Raw genomic sequence first — 22,681 nt, forward strand, 5'->3', positions numbered from 1 at the left:
TGTGAATAATATTAATAGCTATTAAAGGGCCTCTCCAAGATTAGAAAAATAAAGTTGCTTTCCAGATACAGTGCCACACCTGTCCATAGGTTGTGTGTGGTATCACAGCTAAGCTCCATTGAAGTGAGTGGGACTGAACTGTAATACCACACACTTTCATTTTACCTAGTTTCATGGAAAGAAAGAAAAAAAAAAAAAAAAAAAAAAAAAAGGATTCCTGGGTAATGTTTAGAAAACTCCTTTGATATAGAACAGATGAAATCTTCAGCCCAGAGTTAGAAGATACAACAGAAAGGCAACAAATAGAAGTAATTAATTAGATCATTGTTATAGGGATAAATTAATCTCTGGGGTTCCCTTTACTGTAAACCACCTTAAGCCCTACAATGTTATAAACTCATCCCCTATAGAGTGTTTTGAACTATTCCCAGTAGCCTTTGTACAAATCTGTGTTACTTGCTGTTTCTCTAGTGGGTATAACCTGCTGTAAATACCTTGAGGTAAGTTCAGATTAGAAGTGCTCACATGCTCGTTGTAATATTAGTATTGTTCAGCCGATCAAATGTAGTAGCTGCCTGAAGACACAGAATGCCTTGTAAGCCTGGCTGCTAAAGAATTGCATGTGGATTCCCCTCTTATCAATAGACCTCAGATGGTAGAATGATGAAACATACAACTGTTCTAAAGCAATATCATCACTGCAGCCACCTATTACTTAGTAACTGGTTGTGTAAAGTGAAGTCAAATGGTAAATGAAGGCAATGCCTACTAATGCAGCTGGAAGATCTGGTCATTTGGTCATGTTTTGTAACCTTTGCACTTGTAAAGATATTGTATGATACAACACACTTTTTTTGTTGATTCCTTTTCACTTGCCAAGCACTGTATACTTTTTTAATGTATTTAATTTGGCCAGTATTATGTATATGGTTGTTTTCCGTAATCGTCCTTCACTTGCTTGGTGTATTTGCTGTAAATGTGCTAGTCTTGAAATAAACAACTGACAAATGTGTCCCAGACTGTATGGTGTTCTTTGTGAGTTTGTCAGTCATAGTTAGTTCCCTGCTTAACATTTGGCATCCCAGTAGTTAACTGTCTGAGTTTGGAAACGTTGGGGCTCAATGTCCTGATCACCAGGCTGAGACATTTGGAAGAAAGCGTTGATGTTTTTCAAATTCTGTAAAATTCCTGTAACTGATATTTTGATTGAATGTTGGGAGTAGGAGGAACTCAAACATGGAGCATTTTATAAACCATAGGGTTCATATACTGGCAATATTAGACATTACTGAGTAATACATCAATTCATACAGTGGGAGTGACTGCTCTACTTAGAAGAACTTACAATCTATGAGGAGGAAGGGGTGGCAAAAGAGGCTTGTAGAGTGGTCCAGCCATCTGGTTAACCCAAATAATGCTGCATGAGCCAGTCACCAGCTGCTATCTGTAGGTACAGATATGATGTGCATTGATGTTGAGGGTTAGTTTTAAGAGAAGGCAAATGGATTTTAGGAATAATGTAGAACAAAGGGTACAGAGAATCAAGTTTAAGTGTCGAAGAGTCAGATTAGGGAATATAATAAACCAGAATAAAAAGATATGTTTTTCCATGCCCATGACAGCACCATGCAAAGAGCCCGTCGACAGGAAATCCGAGGAGATGAAAGATTTATACCCCCTCCACACCTCAGTTCAGGTTTCCTGTACTCTGGATGGGAAGTCCAGGGTGATCTGGGACTCCCACTTGTTCTTTTACCTTGTGAACACCCCCAAGGGCTGAGGATAGGGGAGCCATTTTAATATCCTCTTATTCCTGACAAGCGTAAGCCACAGTGGTGTGCGACCTTGTCACAAGTCTTATTTTGCCATGACCAGGTCCAGCTGTGGGCAGTCTCGCTGTTTTTTCTGTTGTACATAAACTCAATGCATGGGTTCAGAGGGAAAGGGACTAGCACCAGAACCTTCCAAACCCATTTTCAGTGTCTGCTGATGTAACTTATGGTGCCCAGGTTACAGTTCAGCACCAAGGAGGCGTGGGCCAGGATGTAATATCTGGTATCTCTGCACCAGAACGCAGTAGAGGGGGGGGGGGTGTCTCTCAGGGTGGGCTGGGAACATAATAAATAGGCCAAAGATATGGCAGCTGTCCCTGTATTATGAATGTGCCTTCAATTCAGCTGGAGTTTTGGTGCTGAATTGATCCAGCACCATGTCTGAAGCTGATTAAACCCTCCACAACGTTCTCCCATAGACCTCTTGGTCAACAAGACTGGTATTGCCCTGAGGGATCTTAGGATTCTGCAACTACCATTTTGGTAAGAAATATTGGTTTCCCTTATTACCTTACTGATGGAGATCTGTCATTGTTTATGTTGTACTGTAGACTGCTAAGATTAAGAGAACTAGCTCAAAGTCCAAATAGTGTCTTATCTGAAGGGTGTTGTAGCAGAAGAATCCCCCATCCTGTTTGAGAGCATAAGACCATTAGTAAGTGAGGAGGTGGCTTCTTCCTTGAAAAGCCAAAAGGAACTTCAACCGAGTACATTCTCCTATCTTCCCATCCCTACTAGGCCTAGCGCATTGTTGTCAGGAAGACACAAGAAAGGCAATCTAGCTTCTGGTTCAGATTCATCTAATCTGGCAGTAAGATCTTCTTTTCATGTTGAGGATATAGAATTAATTCTTAAAGCTGTCAGTACCACAATAGATCTGAAAGACATTACAAAGTACTGGTGAGTATCTTACCAAATGTTTGAAGGACTAGCTCCTAGATGAAAATGTGTAAACTCTCATTTCTAAAGAATGCAAGAATCCATATAGAAAGTTCTTTGTTCCATCTACCTTTAGAGAAAGTATCCTTGCAATGAGAAGTATTCAGCCAGTTGAGACAAGGCCCCTAGTGTTGATGTCCCAGTGAGTAAGTTTTCCACGAAGGGAGGACTATCCCGTCAAGAACCTGTGTGCCCTTGGTAGGAGGGCAGATACTGACCTTAAGAGGACATGAGAATTGGCAGTTAGCAGTCTACGTTCCAGCACAGAGGCTGTTAAGCTCTCTGCCAGGGCTCTTCCTTGTCTAATTGAGTTAGGAGGGCTTATCAGTCTAAGACTTGGAAAAAGAGCGACCAAAGCTCTTTGAACAGAATTTCTGTTGACTCCTGTGTTTGAGACTAACTGGACTAAATATGGTCATATATTAGATTTTAGACTGCTGAAGTGTGAGATTTCTATGTTTTTTCTGCTAATGGTTGTTCATATGTAAACCTACAAAAGTTCATCCCATAGTGGCATTCATCAACTAAAGCTGGTCACAGCCAAAAGCTGTTGTTTGCTTTTTTTTCTGCCTTTTATGTGCCATGATATGCTGTGTATGGGCATGTGTTTCTACTACTAAAACCACTACTAACACTCATACACCCACAAAGTGTATATGATCTCCTGTTTTCAGTACTGCAATAACATTGATCAACTTTCATCTGTTAATTTCTCAAGTGTTTAAAGGGGTATTCCCATAACCCTTGTTCACCAACCTGCAGGCTGTCTGCTCTGTTCACTTTCTGGTTTTCTCGGCACATTGGTGGGCGAGGTTTCACTTGCTCTGCTATGTTTTCAGTCAGTAATGAGTGATTGGTTGTAAATGCATTACCACAGTATGAAGCTGATGTTACAGAGCTGGATTTGAGTCAGCTTGCATTACATACAGAGTAACGGACTCCTTATCTCAGCCCTTATCAGCCAAATTCAATTAAACCAGAATCAGAAATGCCGGAGCTCTCACCTCCCCCTTCCCCTATCTGAGGAGCTTCGTTACTTGTCAGACATAAACAGCTCAGAGCTGCTGCTGAGCACTCAGCCCCTCCCTCCCCCCTGAGAGCAGGCAGCTACATCACTTGGGAACTGAGCAGATAAGCTCAGTGGCCATAGAAACTGTGTGTAAACAATGAAGTGAATAAATTAAGATAGCGACCAAAGCAGTTTTGATAAAGCAATGTATTTAGGAAAAGTCTTAAATCCACATAAATTAGCAGTATAGATAGGATGCTTTTCATGGGACAACCCCTTTAAAGAGGACCTTTCATTAGATTGGGCACAGGCAGTTCCATATACTGCTGGAAAGCCTACAGTGCGCTGAATTCATCAGCTTTCCCGATTTGTGCCCTGGGTAAAGTGCTATCGGTACTGTAGCGCTTTATAGTCAGAAGGGCGTTCCTGACACTCTGTCAAGAATGTCCTTCTGCCCAACAGCGCCTATCGCGCTGCACAGTGTGAGCGGGGAGGGATGCCCCCTCCCTCTGCTCACAGTGCTCGTCCATAGACGAGTATTATCAGGAGGGGAGGGGGCATTCCTCCCCGCTCACACTGTGCAGCGTGATAGGCGCTGCTGGGCAGAAGGACGTTCCTGACAGAGTGTCAGGAACGCCCTTCTGACTGTAAAGCGTTACGGTACCGGGACCGATAGCGCTTTACTCAAGCCACAGATCGAGAAAGCCGATAGTGCGCTGAATTCAGCGCACTGTCAGCTTTCCAGCAGTATATAGAACTGCCAGTGCCCAATCTGATGAAAGGTCCTCTTTAAGGGTAGTCTCAAATGTTTATCGGAAGGTTTGTGGTTGTTAATGTGTTTAGAACAGTTGGCCGTACAAACAAACAGCTCAAGTCTGGATGATCTGTTGGAAAAGGTTTCAGATAAGAAAAAAGCCTTTCTATATTCACAATCCTCAGGATATTCTTGCAAAAACTCTAGCCTCTTTTGCAAGAATAGGTCCAAAGCCTGCAAAAGCAAAAAGGCAATATTTTCTCAGCCAGATAGTAGGAAAGGGAAAGGCCTACAGTAACGCCAGGTCTCCAGCTGGAGGACAGCTATCCTTTTTTTTTTTTTTGTTACCCAGGCTTGGGAAAACATTTTCTCCAACACTTGGATCCTGGAAGAAATAAAGGAGGGATTCAGACTGGAGTCGTCTTCTAATCCAACAGACAGATTTGTAGCCACCAAGTGTCCAGGAGACAATCTAAAAAGAATACTGGTAGTTCTGCAGAAAGAATTTACTTTACCATATTCAGAAGGGGATTATAGTCCTAGTACCTCTGATAGAGGAGGGAATGGGGTTTTACACCCATTTATTCTTGGTCAAAAAGCCCAGTGGGAAGTTCAAAGAGATGATAAATAATTTACAAGAAATTCAGAATGAAACAGTGTCCTTTACAGTGAACCTTCTGTTTGCATAGTGCATGATGGGAATAGAGGGCACATACTATCATGTCCCCCATCCATCTGTCCTCCCTGAAGTTTGTGATTCTGACAGTCTGGATAGAGTATTCCCTGGGGAGTTTCCAATAAGTGGCTCTACCTTTCCGGGTTTCTTAAGGCTCATAGTATTAACAAAGGTCATAGCAGACTTGGCTGTCTTTATGAGACTCCAGGGTCTCTTTCTAGTACCATACTTAGACAACTTTCTTTTTGGCTCTCATCATTGAACACTTCCTTCCTCTTGTCATCCAGTGACAGACTCTCATTTTTGCAATGGACAAAACTTGACGACCTTGATCCAGGGGTCCAGTTGTTGTCCCTTTTCCCGGTACAACTAAATACAGATGCCTGCCCCTGGGTTTGAGAAGTGCACTTGAGAGGATTAATGGTAGCAGGGCAGATGACATCTCAGGATAAGACCATGCTCTTCAAATTTCAAGAAGCTGATGACAATAAAGAAGGGGCTTACGGTGGCAGGTCATGGTACAGAGGGGAAATATATGAAGATTTTCTCAAACAACACAATGTATCCTGTATAACCCATCTGGAAACCGTAAGGTCCACTATTTGGCTAGTTCCATTCTTCTTCAGGCAGAAGCCCATCTCAATAGCCTATCAGCAGTATACCTAAGACAGGATATAGGCTGACTTCTTAGCAGGGTCAGTATAGGCCAGAGCGAATGGTGCCTCTTGCTGGGAGGGGTTCATTGGAGATAGATGGTCTGATTCAGTCTTGGAGTCAGGATCAAGATTTTGCATCCATCCTTAAGAACCCCCCCTCCTTATAATGAATCTAATCCCCAAAGTTTTAAAGAAAGTTGGGGAGGAAAAAACAGGAGTTATCTTATACAGTGGCAGCCGAAAAAAATGCACCACTAGTGGATTTTGTCAAATGTATGTGATGTGTATAAATTGAGTCCCTACAGATATGTATACTTCCTACTATGAAATAGACTTAAACATGTCACATGAAAATTGCCAAATACTCGTCATCCAGGAGACAAGAGGATAGAAATGGAAAAAGACAAGAAATCATTTTCGCTACAATCATTTCATTTTGTGAAATGGTGCGGTTTCTTTGGCCCCCACTGTATACCCATCTATGTGTACTGCCAGTGTTATGCAAATCCAAAAGGCCTTGTTTACACAGTGCAACACCGATCTTAAAATAAAGTAATATGTCTCTAACTCCTGATCCCTCCTTGTCCAGTCCATACGCAGCGCCGCACCTCCCATGAGGCGACCTGAAGCGACTGCTTCAGGCGGCGCTATTCCAGGGCCCCAGGGAGGGCGGCATTTTTACTTACCTAAGCCAGTCCAGGACAAGCTGTCCTGGACTGGCTTAGCACCGAGCGGTGGATTGGGGAGGCCACTAGAGCAGCGCTACTCCAGCGGCCTCCCCTCACGCTCAGGCAGAGAGCAGGTCATCTCCGTGCCTGCGAACGCCGTTAAGCCCCGCCCCCTTCGCTTAGCCCCGCCCCCTCCGCTCCGTCACGCCGCCTCCTCCCGTGGGGGGGGGGCCTTTCTGTCGTTCGCCTCGGGCGGCAAAAGGGGAAGGTTCACCCCTGTCCATACGTATGTGTTTTATTATTGGTTTTCGTATATTTCTAGAATATTTTTACTCTTTCCATATTCCTTTCTGCATCACTGTATGTTATATTGTTGAAAGTTATTAATAAAAACCACACTTGAAAAAAAGAAAAGAGAGAGCAAATATGTATGTACTTTTCTTTTAAAATTCGTTCATATTATTCACATTCTTTTAAGAGTTGACTCTGGCCTTTGGCAATTCAAACCTCAAAATAACGTATGTATGACAATGTGGTAAAGTATTCTAAAAAAAAAAAAAAAGTATCAAGACACCAGAGGGCACTAAAAGCTTACTTCTTGGGGGGGAAGTTACAATTTGTTGACAAACTGTTTTTCTGGTTCAGACCCTACAAAATCAAAAGTAACAAAAGTTATGGCTGTGCAGTACATTTTTACATTATGTTTATTATGAACACAAGGGATCATTACTGCTCAGTTTATAAAACTTTATTTGTTATGTTATGTTCTATTTTTTTGTTTAATATGTTTACAAAATGGCTTTAAAAAAAAAAATCTTTGCAAAAATGCTTGAAACATGAGGGGTTTTTATAAGAATTTAAAAACTGCAAAAATAGGGTACACAAAGAAAACCTAAAGAAACACTGCAGGCAAAACGGACACTATGGAAGATCTATGAAGCTGTCTAGCAGTCAATCACAGCACAGCTTGCATATACTTATTCTTATTCTTATGGTAGAGTTGGAAGGGACCTCAAGGGCCATCGGGTCCAACCCCCTGCGAGTGCAGGTTTTCCTAAATCATCCCAGCTATATGTTTATCCAGATTCCGCTTGAAGATTTCCATTGATGGAGCGCCCACCACCTCCCGTGGCAGCCTATTCCACTCTCTCACGACCCTCACTGTCAGAAAGTTTTTCCTAATGTCTAATCTGTATCTCTTTCCCTTTAGTTTCATCCCATTGCTTCTTGTACTTCCTTGTGCTAATGAGAATAGGGTAGATCCCTCTGCACTGTGACTACCTTTCAGATATTTGTAGACTGCTATTAAATCTCCCCTCAGCCTTCTCTTCTGCAAACTAAACAATCCCAGTTCTTTTAGCCGCTCCTCATAGGACATGGTTTGCAGACCTTCCACCATTTTGGTTGCTCTTCTCTGGACTTGCTCCAATATATCGATGTCTTTCTTGAATTGAGGCGCCCAGAACTGTACACAGTATTCCAGGTGTGGTCTGACCAGGGAAGAGTACAGCGGAATAATGACCTCTCTTGATCTAGATTCAATGCTTGTCTTAATACATCCCAGAATTTTATTAGCCTTTTTTGCTGTGACTGCTTGCTAAAGACAGCTTTTCTTTCAGACCATTTCATAAATCTGCTTGTTATCTTTACGGGAGGACCAGGGGAGCTGCGCATGGCACAGGGATTCTCTTTAGGTGTGCTATGGATCCCTGTGTCATCCACCACCTTTCACGGAACCCTGCAAGAGGAGTAAAACCTTTCATATGTGTGTGGCCTAGAGGGTTTTTTAATGATATTCTTAGCATGATGCATGAACACTCCAAGATCTGCATTGAAGGTTTAGGTAGAAATCTTTAGATTCTTTACAAAAAAAACCTTTGGGCCAGGGTCTCACATTTGCGAAAATGCTGCGTTTTACAGTACCTGCAAAATGGATTGGATTCTGGCTAATCCACACATTGCAGTAAACAATCTCCTGTGGAAATGCTGCAATTTCAAAAATACAAGCGATTTTGCAAATTGCTATACCCACAGAAACGCTGGTGTTTTCTGTACAGGTATAATAGAGGCAGACAAGCCACAAAGTAAAAAACGTGGTGCATTTCCGACGCAATCTTTTCTGCAGCCTTTGCTGTTTGAGACCTTATCCTTAGACTAATGCCACCTGCAGTGTTTTTAGCTGTTTTTAGCAGAAAGAAAAAACTGCATTTTACAATAATAGCACAATGAAGAATTTGTTTAATCTCATCCAAAACTCCAAATGCTGCAGAAACACTTCTAAAGAGGCAAAACTTAAAGAGGACCTTTCATCAGATTGGGCACAGGCAGTTTTATATACTGCTGGAAAGCTGACAGTGCGCTGAATTCAGCGCACTATCGGCTTTCCCGATCTGTGCCCGGTGTAAAGAGCTATCGGTCCCGGTACTGTAGCGCTTTGGTGTCAGAAGGGCGTTTCTGACAGTTAGCCAGGGACGCCCTTCTGCTCAGCAGCGCCTATCGCGCTGTACTGTGTGAGCGGGGAGGAACGCCCCCTCCCTCTGCTCACACAGCTCGTCCATAGACGAGTGTTATCAGGAGAGGAGGGGGCGTTCCTCCCCGGTCTTAGAGCACAGCGCGATAGGTGCTGCTGGGCAGAAGGGCGTCCCTGGCTAAGTGTCAGAAACGCCCTTCTGACACTAAAGCGCTACGGTCCCGGGACCGATAGCTCTTTACACCGGGCACAGATCGGGAAAGCCGATAGTGCGCTGAATTCAGCGCACTGTCAGCTTTCCAGCAGTATATAAAACTGTATGTGCCCGATCTGATGAAAGGTCCTCTTTAAGCATGCAGTGGAAAAGCAGCAAAAAAGTTTTTAAAAATTCTGTTTTCTCAACTGTGCTTTTTAGCTACATTTCCACAGCCTATGGCTGCGGCCACAAGTTGCAGAAATACAGTAAAAAAAAAAAAAAAAAAAAAACTCTGCAGAAAATACAGCAATTTTGGAGAACACGGCATGTTAACCCCTTCCTGACATAATAGTTTGGCGGATGTCAGGTAATGAAATATGGCTGCTGCTCAGCCTGAATTATACAGCAGAAACCCGTCGCTAATGCCCGCGTTCAGTAACCGCACTGATCATGGGCATTAAGGCCCCTGGCACCTCGATCAAAGCTTCCCAAGGCGCCATTTTGTTGAGGATCACTAGCATCTGCAATGAGAACCGGAACCGGCGATCCATTGCCTTGACAGTCAGAAGCCTATTGAAGGTTCCCAGACTTGTTTGGCATTCGTTTGCATGCGGCTTTAGGCAGCCTGTTATACAAATGACAGTAATTTGCAATTCTTGTTCAAGACCCCTAGGGGTCTAATAAATCTAGTTTTTAAAAAAAGCATAAAAATTCAAATCACCTCCTTTTTCTCACAATACATATAAAAGTAGAATATTACTATGAAACAAATACACGTTAGGTATCCCTGTATGTCTGGCATTTGGAGCTTCTAGTAGATCTGTATTTTTCCTGACATAGTGAAGGAAACTGATGAAATCCAACAGATTCACTATTGGTGTCCATCATACAAATGATATTGTCACTTACATTATAAACCGTAGTGAATACAGAGCCCTTGAGGTCACACTGGTTAGATAAGTCGCTCATACATTGACATCCTTCTGTTCAGTTATTTGAACTGGGATAACATTCTGTAATAACATTAGAAACATGGTTGGTGAAACCTTCTGTATCATCATTTATACAGTAACGTTTAGTATGTTGGTATGTAAAAAAAATCATTTCTAAAAATAACAATGTGAAAAAAAAATTTGTGTGCAAAAACTAAACAGAAACCATCTGTATAACAGTTTCATGTATTTATTTCTATGAAGGAATTGCCTACTATTGTCTCTAGTTACGCTTTTGGATTACTTCTGAGCACTTACAAACATTAGTACGGAGTATCATAATGCATGCCTTGCTTCTCGGCTATATTTGCACATACGTGTTTTGTTCCAATCTCCTTGGCTTATTACTTGGCACTTGGTATCTGGGTTACTAAGAGACTATCAACACAAGCTGACAGACACAGCCTCTCATGTAACTATGTATCTAAGGCTGAGGATGAACTGGCTGGGATTCATAAACTGTGTAATGCTAAGATTTTTTTATTTAATATATTTCATGTGCATTTTGATATCAGATAGCACAGTCCATGTTGTCTGCCTGTTAATAAGCCCTGCCATTGATCTTGTGGAGATGAGTTGTATTACTGAAAGACATTTAGTGTCAGAAAGGACTCTGCTACATACAATACATACTGTGGGAGTTTTAATGTGAGAGGGGGTTTTAGGCTGAGGTCCCAGGTTGCCGAAACACAGCTTTATTTTGTTTGCAGATTTTACTTTGTTTTTTTGAGTCAAAGCTAATAGTTGCAACAAAAAGAATGGGAAATATATAAGAAACTATTACACTTCTACCCAGTGGCGTAACTAGGAATGGCGGGGCCCCGTGGCGAACTTTTGACATGCCCCCCCCAAACCGACGCCGAAGACTTCGACCGACCCCCTCCTGCGCGCTCTATTATGCCCCATAGTGGCCCCTTCACACAGTATTATCCCCCATAGTGGCCCCTCCACACAGTATTATGTCCCTTAGTGGCCCCTCCACACAGTATTATCCCCAATAGTGGCCTCTGCAAACAGTATTATGTCCCACTATGGACACACATAAACAATTATTATACTCTGGGGTCTTTTCAGACCCCAGAGTAAAATAATCGGAGACCCAGGGGGAGAAAAACATAAAGAAACCCTCTGTTACTCACCCATCTCCTGGCTCCTACGCTGTCGGCCTCCGAAGTAATCGATCTTTAATGACGTCAGACCCGGGGTCATGAGACGTCAGACGACTAGGCCGAAGTCTGCATGGATCGTGGAGAGGTAAGTAACAGTGTTTTTTATGTTTCTTACCTCTCCCGGTCCACCAATCATTATACTCGGGGGTCCGAAAAGACCGAAAATAGCAGCGGTAGCGGCTGTCACCGGGCCTCTAATGTCCTGGGCCCTGTGGCAGCTGCCTCTGTTGCTATGGCGATAGTTACGCCACTGCTTCTACCTTCTGCTCAATCCACTCCTGGCTTTGGCTCAAAAAACTGCAGCAAAATCTGCAACAAAATAAACTATATTTCCGCAACGTGGGGCCTTAACCTGGAAAGGGAGAATTTGTTTTAATTTCCTGGTTACAGTCCTTCCTGGTCATCTGCTCCTGAAATCTATTATGGAGAAGGAATGGAAGTTTCCAGCTAGAAGACTTGACCTCCGCTCCAGATTTAAAATCGTATATACATTAGACCCTGGGGAATAGGGGATATCGTCACTCCATAGGGAGAAACCACCATATAGGTGTGTGGAGTCTTATTAAGCCATGAGTGCTCCACTGCAAAGGAACATGGGAAGAATATGTGAAGCCTGGGAAGAGTCAGCCAGAATAGACCCGACAGTTACAAATCTATCCAGAAAATCCTATTTTCCAGCAGATGATTGGTATCTTCTTAAAGATCCTATGGATTGCAGATATTTTCTTGAAAAAAATCATATGTATTCCTGGCAGCTTTATCTAAAGCTGTTATGGAAGCAGTTCCTGTCTATAAGAGCTATAAGATTATGGTTAAAACAGGTGGGAAGAGATATTCAAGATGGATTACCCAGATAAGAACTATTGGAGCAGCTTTACTCTAAACTAGCTGCAGACTTTCCTTCTGACTTTTTCTTACAAATATTAAAAATTGCGGCAAAAAAATCTAGCGGTCACCAATACGGCTAGACGAGCTATCTGACAGCTGCCTTGACTGGAAGGAGCAACTTGTTAGTATAATTTATGCTCAATTCCTTGTGAGTCCGGAAGACTTTTTGGTGAAAATCTAGATCAACTTTTGGAGACCAATAAGAAGGCAAAATCTTGGGGGTTTCCTCAAGCCAACAAGATCTTTATGTTTCATTTTCGCTATCAAAGAAGATAGGTATTGCTCTTTAAGAGATGAAATGGTAGGGGATCTGATCATGGTAGACCGTATAAGAGGTTCAGAACTGCTACTTCAGAAAAGTATAAAAAAGAAGCAGCGGCTGGCAAACAGGATTTTTGACGTCAGGAGTCATCAAGTTGAAGCATGTTTGCAGAAATTCTTCCTAGCTTGCTTCCCAGATCACTAGGTCCTAGACCTCATAGGGGGCGTTCACACTACCGTCGGTGTCCGACAGGTAGTGTCCGCTCAAAATCTGTCACGGACATTAGGAGCGGATACTAGCTGTGTCCGTGACACCTGTCATTTATTTAAATGGGCATCGGGTGCGTTCTTTTGCACTCCGTGCCCTTTCTTCCCTGTCCGCATGTAAAGATGTCCGACTTCTCAAGCGGACAGAAGAACCCTACATGTCGGGTTTTTCTGTCCGCTTGAGAAGTCGGACATCTTTACATGCGGACAGGTAAGGAAGGGCACGGAGTGCAAAAGAACGCACCCGATGCCCATTTAAATAAATGACAGGTGTCACGGACACAGCTAGTGTCCGCGCCAGATTTTGAGCGGACACTAGGAGCGGACACTACCTGTCGGACACCGACGGTAGTGTGAACGCCCCCATAGGGAACGGATATGTCCTAGAGATCCACCGCAGAACGAGAGATCATTTTCTTTTAAACGATCAACAGATTCATCACAATTTTTACCCTCATTCAGGAGTTCCTGGCAGAAGAAACCTCAGAAGTTCCAAAGGACCGGCCATATTTGAGCACATTCTGGACCAAAAACCCCTTCCCAAGTTACCTTTGAATGGGTCGGGTCGGTCACAGCTTTATTACATATATATGGCATATGTGTATATATATATATATATATATATATATATATAATCTAACATATGCAGTAACCCTGTTACCCTCCTCCTCAGCGAACATTGTGGTGTGTGCCCCCCCCCATCCTCCCCGAGTGCCCCGCCTCCTGTTGGGCACACGTTGGATTTGTCTCTGGTGGGGCACGTCGCTGGTCCTCTTCATCGCTGAGAAAGGGGGCCAAGGTCCTGCTAATATGCTTGCTGTGACAACAATTTAATGCAAATATATATTTATAGCATGTCATTAGCTAACAGAAAGAAACAAACAAACAAAAATTTTATCTGCACGGTTACATAGTTAATGAGGTTGGATAAGGACATTAGTCCCTACAAACGCTACAGTGTTGATCCAGAGGAAGGCAAAAAAACCCCATGAGGCTCATGCCAATTTGCCCTATTTCAGGGGGAAAATTCCTTCCCGACTCCAAATCTGGCAGTCAGTATGAAAACCCTGGATCAACGTGTTCTTAAAATCTAGAGTCCATAACCTGTTATATTTTACTCTTCAAGAAAGGCATCCAAGGCCCTATTTGAAAAGGGGTACAATCATAAATGAGAAGAAATGACTTATTGCCTCGGCTTAGGTTTGGGTGGGTAGATGGGAAGTTGCTTTGTCAGCGCTAGCAGGTATCCAAAAGGAACTTCCCCGCCCAGCGCTGCCCTGGATAATCCTGTGGGAAGCCCCGTCCCCCTCCCTGGGCCACCAATGAATGGAAAGCCCACCCTTGAGGGGAAGGGGGAGCACCCCCCCAGGACACCACGGCCGCTCAATATCCAGCTGGCTTATACAGCCAGTATGGAAGATGGGAAGTGGAAGATGGGAACTATACCTAAGGAAGAGTACACAGCAGTCTGCAGACTCTGCAAGACATGCATCAAAGGAGCTAAGGCTGAACACGAATTGAAGCTTGCAAAAGAGGCAAAGAGTAAGGTAAAAGGATTTTGGGGATATGTTAAAAGCAAAAGAAAAGTGAAGGAGACCATTGGAGTCCTGAAAAATGACAAAGGAGAAACAGTTAACATGGTGGAACAGCAGGTGGAGCTACTAAATTCATATTTTGTATCCGTCTTCTCCCAAGAAACTAATGGAAATATCGACATTAATGGAGATGAGGGGAAGGAGGACTCCAAGCTGACTATAAGCAAAGGTCTGGTAAGAGAGCACTTAGCCAAGTTACAGGAAACCAAGTCCCCAGGACCAGATGATTTACACCCTAGAGTCCTGAAAGAGATAGCAGAGGAAATAACAGAACCCCTTGCTATAATCTTCAGTAAGTCATGGGAAACAGGAGTGGTCCCTTTAGATTGGAAAAGGGCAAATGTTGTCCCCATCTACAAAAAGGGGAAAAGGGACGATCCAGGAAATTACAGGCCGGTAAGTCTGACCTCGATAGCAGGAAAAATCTTTGAGCAAATTGTCAAGGAACATTTACTTCGGTACTTGGATGGGAAGGCATTAATTAACCAGAGCCAGCACGGCTTTATGACCAATAAATCTTGTCAGACTAACCCTGATTTCCTTCTACAACAAAATCGCTGAATGGTTGGACCAAGGGAATGCCGTGGACATAGTATATCTTGACTTCAGTAAGGCATTTTATAAAGTATCACATAACCTTCTTATTGAAAAAATGATTAAGTATGGCTTTGACAAAAAATCAGTTAGGTGGATTCACAACTGGCTTAATGATCGGGCACAACGAGTAATACTAAATGGCTACACATCGAACTGGAAGAAAGTCAAAAGCGGGGTGCCGCAGGGCTCCGTTCTGGGCCCAGTACTTTTTAATATCTTTATAAATGATCTGGACGATGGAATTATTGGGGAACTCATAAAATTTGCAGATGATACGAAGATAGGAGGAATAGCCAACACTAGAGAGGAGAGAGAGTGTATTCAAAAGAACTTAGACACACTGGAACAATGGGCTGAGGCCAACAAAATGGGATTTAACAGGGACAAATGCAAAGTTCTACATCTGAGTAACAGAAATGTAAAAAACATATATAGTATGGGAGGAATAGAACTAAGTGATAGCAGAGGAGAAAAGGACTTGGGCATAATAGTAGATCACAAATTCAACATGAGCCAACAGTGCGGTGCTGCTGCAAAAAAGGCTAATAAAATTCTGGGATGTATTAAGACAAGCATTGAATCTAGATCAAGAGAGGTCATTATTCCGCTGTACTCTTCCCTGGTCAGACCACACCTGGAATACTGTGTACAGTTCTGGGCGCCTCAATTCAAGAAAGACATCGATATATTGGAGCAAGTCCAGAGAAGAGCAACCAAAATGGTGGAAGGTCTGCAAACTATGTCCTATGAGGAGCGGCTAAAAGAACTGGGATTGTTTAGTTTGCAGAAGAGAAGGCTGAGGGGAGATTTAATAGCAGTCTACAAATATCTGAAAGGTAGTCACAGTGCAGAGGGATCTACCCTATTCTCATTAGCACAAGGAAGTACAAGAAGCAATGGGATGAAACTAAAGGGAAAGAGATACAGATTAGACATTAGGAAAAACTTTCTGACAGTGAGGGTCGTGAGAGAGTGGAATAGGCTGCCACGGGAGGTGGTGGGCGCTCCATCAATGGAAATCTTCAAGCGGAATCTGGATAAACATATAGCTGGGATGATTTAGGAAAACCTGCACTCGCAGGGGGTTGGACCCGATGGCCCTTGAGGTCCCTTCCAACTCTACCATAAGAATAAGCCAGCCGGCTTGCAGACTGGCCGTATTTGAGCACTTTCTGTACCAAAAACCCCTTCCCCTCCACCAAACCCCTTTATGTGTGATCTTCACATAAATGCGGACCAAGTTACCTTTGAATGGGTGGGGTCGGCCACAGCTTTATTACATATATATGGCATATGTGTATATATATATAACATATGCAGTAACCCTGTTACCCTCCTCCTCAACAAACGTTGTGGTGTGTGCACCCCCTCCTGGTGGGCACGCGTTGGATTTGTCTCCAGTGGGGCATGTCGCTGGTCCTCTTCATCGCTGAGAAAGGGTGCCAAGGTCCTGCTAATATGCCACCGGATCTCGGTGTAAGCCTACAACAAGGTCTGACATCCCCCCCCCCCCTCTAGCAGGATCAGCACCCTTTCTATGCCACCTTGGATCCCCGAAAGAAAAAAGTCCAACCCAATATCATTCAGGTGTACACCATCCTTTCGCAGTAGCATCCGATTGTCCCCTTCAATCTGGTAGTGCCTGACCACTACTCCACCCAGTGTCTGTATGGGGTGTGACACTACTCTGTTGAAGGCTTTCCTTGTTCTCTCAAGCGCAGGCGGACTAATCGCGCCATGCCACTGTGACCTCGGAATCATCTCAGACCATTGGTGAGGCGTTTTTTTGGAAGAGGAATTTGAGTCAGTTTCCTTACCAAATTCCTGACCAAAAAACTCTGTGTGAACTGAGCCTAAGGCTTCATTTACACATCAGTGTTTTGAATTCGTGTTTGGATGGCTGCTTTCACACTAACAATACATTTTGAGGGCTGTCATAAGGAGATGTTGTACATCCTGGTGTATTTATTTTCTTTTTATGATCTGCATAGGCAAAAAAAAAAAAGTTAATTTTTTATTCATGGCCCCATAGACTTGAATGGCCAAGAGGACTACAGAGAATAGAGAAAAAATAGTGCATACAAAGTTTTCTTTCCCTGACTCACTTTTTGTGGAAAAACTACAAACGTGTAAATGGCTTCATTCACTATAATGGGTTATTTTTCTGTCTGGACATCACATATATAGATAAAAGATTCCCGAGGTCCTCGTCAGGATTTTACATCCATGTACATCATGTGAAATAATAGATGGCGCAATAGGAGTACAATTTCTCTCAGACACCAAGCCCTTATTCAGATACATGAAGGAAAAAATACATTTTGTCTCAAAAATCCGCTGTGAGGAGAGAAAAAAAGTACGTGAAAGAAAAACTCGCTGCAGCAGGAAGGGGTTAATAGAGTTCTTTCTAGAGCCAAACACACGTCTAGGGAGGTCAAGATTTTTTCTTTATTCCCCTAACTGGTAAAATTTCTTTATACATGAAACGCTATTTTATTTGCATGAAACATAAACTACAAGCGCACACACAGAAGAAGCGGTGTATGTGGGAAAGCGAAAGACGGCAAGTAGAGCCGCCGCCGCCGCCTACCAGCATTCCTCCCCCGTGACGTCAGCACGCACTGGTGTATTCTTAGAGAAGCTGTCAGGAGAGCGGCTTCCTTTCCAATCATGTACATCTGCGCATGCTTCGTCTGCGCCCTGCCCGAACCATAGAGAAAAAACTGCGTTTCAACTTCCGCCTCCCCTTCTAGACTGTCTCCGTAATGATCGAAGGTTAGCACGAAGTCTATGGTGCCGTGCCGCGGTGCATGCTGGGATACCCCCGCCCTCCTCGCCGGTCCTCCTAGTTTGCGCTGCCCGAGGTCCGTGTCTTGTAGCAAGATGGCGGAGCTGGGCTCGGGGTGACCAGACAAGAAGAGAAGGAAGCAGTCTACGAGCCTTCTAGTAGTCAGTGACGCTGTGTGACACTTCCCAACACATCTGCCATAGTGTGGCCCACACAGCCTCATGTCAGTGTAAGAGGCAGAGCTCAGCGCGGGGTCGGTGCGTGTCGCTCATTCATCGGCGTCTATCAGAGCTGTGTAGAGAGCTGTCATACACCGATCACATCTCTGTGTGTATGGCCCGGGGGGCCGGCCTGCTGGACTAGTTGTGTGCCTGCTGGATTGTGTCGGGTTCTCGCATGAGTTCCCCGGACCAGAAGCGGCGGCAGCAGCAGGAGAGAGAGGGAGCCTCGGAGCCCGAGGAGAGGAGCACTCACATCCCCTGCAGCAGCGACGGCGGCAGCCCGGAACACAGCCCCGGGGAAGACAGGTCAGCCGGGGCCGCTGCACACTGACAGCTCCTTCTAGAGGGGTGGGAGGCTGCAGGCCTGGGCACCATGACAGCTGCATAGGGATCCTGTCATAAGGCCTAGCTCGCCAAACTTGCATGGTAGGAAGGTGGCACTATAGATGGGGACAGTGACTATAGAGAATTATATAGGGAATGTGGTGCCCATGATGGCTGGTATGGCAGATGCCTTGTGCACCTTTCCAGCATGAGGATAGAACTAATGCCCCCACCCCCACTCTGGATGCCTCCTCCTTTGTCACTTGCACTAGGTGTGGATAAAATATAATGGATGCCACCAGTGGAGTTGGTGTCTGCCTAATCTACAATGTTTCATGAATCTGCCGCGTATCATGTAGTGTGCACTTCATGTGAACATGGAATAGGTATAAGCGCTCACTAAAGAGTCTAGTAGGGTACCAGTTATGGTGGCCCCCATGTGACTTTCTTTCAATAGGTGGTCCAGTCTGACCATTGCGCCTGCACCTGACCACAAAGATGCTGAGGCTGTGAGCGGGGAGGGGGTGATCCTTTATGGTACTGCCTACCTTGTTAATTAGGTTAAAAAAATAAAATACAAAAAAAATAAATAAATTAGTAATTAAGGTGCAGCTCGCAGAAGTCCAGTCCTGAGGGTAAAGTCGTAAACTGTGGGTTTTTTGTAGTTTTGTGCTTTAGGGGAAGAAATGTGATTTTACTATACTGTGAATATATTTTTAGGGTATGATCACAGGCAGAAGACTTCATAGAAATGTCTGCTAGTGTTCCATTTACCGCAATATGGCTTGCAGAAATTGTATGCAAATGCCGCACAAACAAGCCCAGAATCTGCAGCAAGCCTGCTGTGTGTAAGCCTATGAATGCAAGGAACCTGCAGCAGATTTCAGTTGGTATTAGCTGCTGCTTTTGCGACAACCCATCATGGTTTTTCCCACAGCTCTTTTAACAGAAGGTTTGCAGCAGTTTCTTCTGCAGACTTTCTACTTCAATTATACATATGGGGAAACCGCCAGCATTTCCATAGGTATAATTGATATGCTGCGATTTCCAAAGCCTGTCTGCCGCTGCGCTTATTTTCCCGCAAGGTGGGGATGGAATTTGTTAGACTGTAAAACAATGTTTTTTTTTTTTTCCCTGTAGCGTTTCTACAAACCCTTGCAGGGTTATTTTTGCTGTATGGCAAGAAAAGGTCAGCAAAAGCCTTAAAACGTATTCTGTGATGTCCAAACACCCAGTATAAGACTATAAGTCATTGGTACGATTTCCATTTTTCTATTCCTTTTTGGAACAAAAAATGGGAAAATAATGGCAGTACCAGATCCGGCACGAGACACACATCAACCATGCTTGGTGGATCTCATTGACTATGATGGGGTTGGTGGTGTTTCTCTCATAATGTCCTATTACTTTGTTGTATTTTTTTTTTTTTTAATGGAATCTGCTCCTCACTAAGTTAAGTCTCCTCACTGAGGTTAAGTCTTACACATATTAAGAAAATTTCAGTCTCTGCCTTGACCTCCTGTCTTCAAGGTTCTACATTGAATGTCTTTATTTGCTTTCTCCTAGAGAAGCCATACTTATTTTGTAAGTACTGGAATAATTCTTTATGCCCTAAACACAGTTTCCAAAAAAAAAAACAAACAGGGCGGTGTGTTCCTGATATGATTAGAGCAGCATTTTTTGTGTTCACACTGTCACTCACTTCTACTCTGTGTGACTGCCATTGAGATGCCAAATATAAAACCTGACAGTCAAATAGAACCGAATGGTGTGACCGTGTGCTTGAGCAAACGGGGCACGCAGGACCCTTATTGTTGCAGTTGATGGTGATAATATCTCCATCCATACTGCAGCAGACTTGTCAGTGTCAGCTTCCATACTGAGTGAAAATGGACAAATCCTCAAGACGCAGCCCATGTCAATAAAGGCTGCCTTTCTATAAAGGTACCGTCAGGTGGGTTTTTTGCCGTGCCCCTCAATAAGCTTTTTGTGGTTGAAAAGTCAAGTTAGAAGCTTTTAAAGCCTTAGGATGGCAGGTATAAATTTACAGTAAAAAGGTTATGTTGATTTTTTTTTATACCATTGACCTATTTACAGGGTAGATCATCAGTATGTAATCTGTGGGTTTACAAGTCAGCTGTTGCGGCATTGAGATATTAGGAATGTTGCAGAAATTCCCTGGAACCACCACTATGCAGTGGACTAGACTGTTCCTATTACTTGAATAGGATTGGTACGGTATGTGCTCCCCAACCACTAGTAGTGTGCAGCATCCTTACGGCTGTGGGGTCCAAGTCTCAACCCCACGTATCACATGCTCATGACTTCTCTTGTGGTTTGGTCTTCATTATGAAAAATCAAATGAATTGTGGTCTGAAACCCCCTATAAGTATCATGTGGGTGGGGAGCAGCTTCATTTAGTTATGTAGTCATTGCATTAAATCGCACAGTGTGTGTGGACTATGGTCCTGGGAGTAGTAGTCCACTGAGGGCTGCTTCTTCAATCAGTCTAAAGCTGGATTCAGACAAATGGCTGCATTAAAATCAATTCATTTGAATTAAGCTGTTCACATGACTTTTTTGAAGTCAGTTTTAACAGATGAACATAGGATGATAGTAATGGACATTAATGGTGGTAGAGTGACAGATGCAGATGGAGCCCCCTTCGTAGGTTCCAATGTATGTAAAAAGCAAACAAAAACCCTTTGTTATATTTGTTTACTTTGTAACAGAAGATAAAGTACCGCGTGCACGGCTGTATTCCATCAGGAAAGTAACAGACATTCAATAATGGTATGGTGTGAACAGGCACACTTCTCAGTGCAAACTGTATAGGAGACAAGTGAGTGTTATTACAATCTCTTCGTCACATACATTTTGCATATAGTCAGCAGCACACCTCATGTGGGGAGATTTACTGCTGACATAAAGGATGCGATCGGCTGCCAAACATTAAAAAATACTTTCGTTAAGGCAAGCGGTTTTTCTACAGCATGTGCGTTTTTCAGAAATGCATGTGTTTTAGAGCAGAAAACAAATAGCATAAATCCAGTTTTAGACTGAAGCCCCACATTGCGGAAAAGCTGCTTTTTTTGTTGCAGATTTTGCTGGGTTTTTTTGGGTTTTTTTTTTTTTTTTTTTTTTAACCAAAGTCAGTAGGAGCAGTACAAAAGCTTTCTATATATTTTCCATTCCTTTTGTAGACAGTATTTGGTTTGGCTCAAAAGGCGCACCGACAAAAAAAAAAAAGAAGCTTTTCTACAATATGTGGCCTCAGCCTAAAGGTGCATTTAGACGTTCAGGTTTGTGAAATCAAAACCAAGAGTGAGTTGAAAAAAGCTAAGTAGCATCTGTCACTTATACTTTCCTCCAATATGGTTTTGGCTTCAAAAACTGCATTCAAAATCTTAAACGTGCAAGTCCTCATGCACATGACTAAGTGTGCAGGCCGAGGAAGGGTCCATTATTTTATTTATTTATTTATGAAATGCTCTCGGATGACATCAGAGTGCTTCCCATCCTTCCTTGATTTTTATTAGGGGTTTCTTCATTTCTGATTCGTTCTTACTGAGTAGGTTAGGACCTGCTCTGTAAATATCGAAAGCATCGGTCATGCGCAGGAGGCCCTAATTCACATAAAGCCCCACAAGTTCCTTTTAAAATAAATAAATAAATAAAAATACAGAATACAGACAAATTTTTGGGGGAAGACAACCATAGATCAATACAAAGTTTAGTATTTTTTTTTTTTTGTCTAAAAATGATCATTTTCGTGTACATGAAAACAGGTGAACCACTGGCACAAAACGGTTATAAAGTCAAAACATCTGTGTGCTGTCAATGGAAAACATTAATATAAAAATCAGAAGTGTGAACAAGGCCTTAGGCTACGGTCAAATGTTGCAAGTTCGCATTGAGATATCTGTAGCAAAAATCAGTCAAAATCGTAATTGCCAGACTAGCATACTGCAGATCAGCTCAAATTCATTTGCAAGAGACCTAAGCTGAACTGACTTGGTTCAGGCACTTTACTGAGAGCAGTCAGTGTGCTTCCTGCTCCATTAACCATGGGAACAGTCAAATGGTGGGGGGCGCGGGACCCCTCACTTATATCGATGATTTATCTTCAGGCCAGGTCATCAATACTCTTGGAAAACCCTTTAAGGCTAAGGCCACATATAGTAAAGGGGGGGGGGGGGGGGGCTGTCCATAAAGTTTTTCATTGAGTTTTTCCTGCGTTTTTCTCAGCTTTTTTCCTTCCTCTATTAAATCTATGGGAAAAACACTGGCGATTCTGCAGTTACAACTAGCATGCTGCCATTTTGCAAAATGCAAACTTTTACGCAGCTTTTTAAAAAAAAAAAAAAAAAAAAATGTGT

General features: G+C 43.2%; 2 protein-coding genes across 3 annotated transcripts in view; both read left to right on the forward strand.

Moving 5' to 3' along the window:
• INPP4A (inositol polyphosphate-4-phosphatase type I A) overlaps positions 1–22,681 on the forward strand; it is a 528,838-nt gene that overhangs the window by 215,947 nt on the left and 290,210 nt on the right. The gene's annotated exons all lie outside the window — the stretch shown is intronic.
• The window catches only part of UBE3A (ubiquitin protein ligase E3A), a 40,147-nt gene continuing 35,248 nt past the window's right edge, over positions 17,783–22,681 (forward strand). Inside the window, exon 1 of one of the 2 annotated variants that reach the window (XM_075265166.1) lies at positions 17,783–18,284. In XM_075265166.1, coding sequence (XP_075121267.1) covers positions 18,154–18,284 — 131 coding nt within the window. In that variant the 5' untranslated portion in view covers positions 17,783–18,153. The remainder of the gene's footprint in view (positions 18,285–22,681) is intronic. The other variant, XM_075265167.1, reaches the window with a different exon arrangement.

Source organism: Leptodactylus fuscus, chromosome 2 (assembly GCF_031893055.1).
Source record: "Leptodactylus fuscus isolate aLepFus1 chromosome 2, aLepFus1.hap2, whole genome shotgun sequence".
Taxonomy (NCBI): domain Eukaryota; kingdom Metazoa; phylum Chordata; class Amphibia; order Anura; family Leptodactylidae; genus Leptodactylus; species Leptodactylus fuscus.